A 4136-nucleotide genomic window follows, 5' to 3' on the forward strand; every position below is an offset into this window, starting at 1 on the left:
AACCAATGCCTAGCCTCATCCCATCACTTTTATCTTCCTCTCGTTTAGCATTAATTGCTGCTGGAACATGGGCTATGAAATATTTTTGACCAAAGTAATAAGCAAAAGAACAAGGGTAAGTAGTAGTGATATAGTTTAGCGTTTTGTAACTTTGAACTCACACCCAAAAACTAAACTTGGATTCTGAGCCAGATAAACAAAATGGAGCACAAAGGATTCTACCCAAGACAATGAGACCCTTTACAAGCAACGATCAAAACTCAAGACTTTAGTCTTTACATACTAAGAACATATAAACTTACCAAAATCTTGATTGATATTCTCCTTAAACTCTCTCACCAAAACGCATCAATGCTGCTGTGATTTCTTGAGGAAAAAAAAAAAAAGAGAAAGTAAAAAATAGAAAACGCGTAAAAAATTTACACGTAATTTCCTTAATCCATTTTTTCCGAAGCTAAACCAAAATCTAAAATTCTGTTACTAAGATAAATGAGTTGGGGTCCACTTCCTATCTTTTAGTCATTTAAAAATGATTAATAATTATTTTGTGATAATATCGGAATAATTTTTGGTTAAAAGGGAAAACGTAGGCTCAAAACACGCAGTGTTATATGCAGCCACCGATCGTCCAATATGGCTGTGACTTTGGACCCCGGTGGAGTTCCATCTAGTGACGATGGTGGTGGCCGTCCAAATAGAGATCATCCAAACAATATCTCCGACATGTTTCCAAGCAACTTCCCTGAGGGTTTGCGAGTGTTAGTATTCGATGAAGATCCTGCGTATCTTCTCATATTGGAGAGGCATCTCCAAGAGTTTCAATACCAAGGTGATCATTTTATGCATTTTCGAGTGTTGATCTACTTTTATGAAGTCTATAGTCAAAGCTGGTCTTACATTTTTCAATGTCCTATGAAAGAACATTTGTGCCCCTTTTTCGTTGATAACAAAATATTTTTTTTGGCAAAAATTGTTCCAAATTTTGACCTCTTTTTGAGACCTCTTAAATCAAAATTTAAGAGGCATCATCAATTTAAGATTTTTTTTTTGTTTTAGTGATCATATGACTTCGGACTTTTTATTTGTCCATATCAAATAACAATGTGTATTTTTGCAGTGACTACATGCACTGAAGAGGGTGAAGCTATATCTCTACTCCGCAACAATAAGAATAGGTTCGACATTGCTATGATACAAGCTAATAATTCAAATGGTGATAGGATCCGTTATATCTCGGAAATCGGATCAGAAACTGATCTTGCAATAATCAGTAAGAACCTAATCATATATGATTTCTTTTAATCAATATATTTAATTATCATGTAGTTTCAGAATGCAACAACAAAAGCCTCCTTTTTTTTTAACCGCAGTGATATCTAAAGACGACTCGATACAATCGGTGGTCAAGTGGATAAGTACCGGTGCTATTGACTATCTCATCAAACCGATAAGACCCGAGGATTTGCGGATAATTTTTAAACATGTGGTAAAGAAGATGCTAGGAAGGAGGAGTCTTGTGACCGTAGAGGCAGAAGAGAAAGCAGCAGGTGAGAAGTCATCCTCGGTGGGAGATTCCACCATAAGAAACCCTAACAAGAGAACAAGTAGTAGTTCCCCTAATGCAGAAGTCAACGAGGAGGATCATAATGATGATGATCGTGTTTGTGCTTCTAGCTCCAAGAAAAAACGACGGGTCGTGTGGGACGGTGAGCTTCACAAAAAGTTTCTAGACGCCGTGAATTGTCTTGGACCCATTAGTGAGTCACAAACACTATTGTTCATAGTTACCATTTTCCGATTCATTATCTCTCTCTCTCTCTCTCTCTATAGATATGTATAAGTGTATAATTATGTCATAATTGGATTTTCATGCAGAAGCTGTTCCCAAGAAAATTTTAGAGATCATGAATGTTGAAAACATCAGTCGAGAAAACGTAGCCAGCCATCTCCAGGTAACGTTTCTTATTGTATGTATACTACACATCATTATATTGTTCAACAACCAATTAATACATAAAATCCGTCCATTAATTTCTACCAACGGTATGCTTTAATATATTTTTCTTTGATTACCTAAGTCTTAGAATTAAAAAGGAGGTTTTCATAACTACCACAAATACATGTTTATAAAAAAATACCACTAATTTACTCTCAAATTTTAAAACTATCATGAGTATACCTTTTATAGAGTAGTTATATTTTTTCTATAGGATTTTATGAATCAGACGTTATAATAATGGTACTTATTAAAAAACTTAAAGTTTTACAAAAGTTTAATAAGATCTTTTAAACATTTATAATGCATATGTTAAACCAATACATTTAAAAATCATTCTCATAGTAGTAGTCTTTAGGGAACAAAACTAAAACGACTTTCCAAAAATGATGTTTCTCGTCACTATTTCCATTTTTTTTTGCTAAGCAATTCCATTGTGGTCAACTGATTTTTTTTTTTTTTTAGGATGATTAATTATACGAGCTGCTTACTCATTTAACCATCTTTTTTTTATCTGACTATTAGAGATGGTAGGAGAGATAATAGAGAGGCGCCAATAAAATGCTTATACATCAGTTTTTAGTATTTTCCGTACACCAGTATTTTTGTTATAAGTTATATGGATAAAAGTAGTTTTTATATTTCTTTTGTTAAATAATCACATCGAATCACTCAGTTATAGATATTTTTTGTTTCTTTAAGTTAAGTTGGTTTGCTATAGTTGATGATCTCTTACATATTGTATTCTTAGCAGTTCTAACTTTGTATTTGCTATTAGTTTTTTTTTTTATCATTATAACAATGGATTTCATTCAACTATTTTCTTAATTGGGTGTGTAGAAATTTCGGATGGGTGTGAAAAAGGAGAATGAAAAGATTAAGAATGAGGAAACAACAAACCTATCTTTATTAACTCCGCAAGAAGGAATAATGTATGTTGGAGCAGATGCATCACAATACTTCAGAGAAAAAAATTTCCAATTGCCAACACATCATGTCAACAATAGTCCTCAACCTTCTTATGTGCCACAACACACCACGAACCCTAACAATCTCATACCATCTCTTGAACATCATTATGATGAGGCCTTTGTTGCGGTTTCTGGTGGAGGCCTAGTGATGGATCATCAATATGACCATCACCATCACCATCACCATCAGACCTCGGACTTCACCCTAGAAGAAACTATTGGGTATAACAACTTTCAAGAGGAAGAGCCAACGGTTGCAAGCTTAATGTGGACGCCCAACCCAGAACAGATAAAGTTGTACCCTTGTCAGCTGGAGTTAACTTCTCTGGAAATGAGGAACGATCATGAAGCTGGGACATCATCATCCATGTTACATTTGCCTCGATTAATTTCTTCTCCTCACGCATATAGTTTAGAGCAGGTGATGAGACTTAATTATGTTTCTTATGTTTATTAAAAACACATTATGGTCATTTCTTATTTTTAGTGTGTACAGCATGAAAGTGGAGGATTCAGCTACAACAGTGATATTACCGGGTCCATAAACTATAACAAGTCAGCCTAATCTTACTCGGTATGGATAGATTCGTTCTCTTTTGCTAAAGAGACTAATCCAAGATTGGGATTTGCATGAAGAAATCAAGATGGATCATGATCGGGGCCAAACATGGAGATGTAGAGATGATATTACAACTTCTTTTGTATCTTTGAACTTCTAAAATTCTAGGGTTTAATACTATTTTACTATATGTTTTAGGAGGCATATCCTAGGATTCTCTTCTCTCCTTTTTTCTACATATATGTGTTAGCATGGATTTTTGGTGCAAGTCAGGTCAACAAGTAAGACGTTTGTTTTCTTTTCATTCACAATACTAAGAAGTTGCAAAAAAACTGAATATTTTGTAAATAAATTAGTATTTCCTTCTCCAACAACTAATAATAATGCATGTTGGTCGTCCTAGTTCACATCAAGAAAAAATATAATCAAAACAAGTTATATATAAAAATATGTGACCATATACAGTTAGTCAAAATCAGTTTTTCTATAACGTAATAATCTGTTTCATAGATCGTAATGTAAAACAAAGACTAGTATTATGCCATAAAAAAAAACAAAAAAACAAAAAAAAAAGATTTTTTTATTACATTTTCTTTTAGTAAAAGCAATA

At 33.6% G+C, this 4136-nt stretch overlaps 2 protein-coding genes across 2 annotated transcripts; both read left to right on the forward strand.

Moving 5' to 3' along the window:
• LOC104728733 (putative two-component response regulator-like APRR4) lies at positions 634-2470 on the forward strand. The gene is made up of 5 exons (XM_019232063.1): positions 634-829; positions 1118-1270; positions 1371-1757; positions 1876-1967; positions 2462-2470. Exons 1-5 carry the CDS (start codon positions 634-636, stop codon positions 2468-2470), a joined length of 837 nt encoding a protein of 278 aa, XP_019087608.1.
• On the forward strand, positions 2892-3733 carry LOC104725420. The gene is made up of 2 exons (XM_010444084.2): positions 2892-3388; positions 3464-3733. The coding sequence occupies exons 1-2, from the start codon at positions 2927-2929 to the stop codon at positions 3530-3532; spliced, it is 531 nt and encodes a 176-aa protein (XP_010442386.2). The 5' UTR covers positions 2892-2926; the 3' UTR covers positions 3533-3733.

The sequence above is a fragment of the Camelina sativa genome, chromosome 11, assembly GCF_000633955.1.
Source record: "Camelina sativa cultivar DH55 chromosome 11, Cs, whole genome shotgun sequence".
Taxonomy (NCBI): Eukaryota; Viridiplantae; Streptophyta; class Magnoliopsida; order Brassicales; family Brassicaceae; genus Camelina; species Camelina sativa.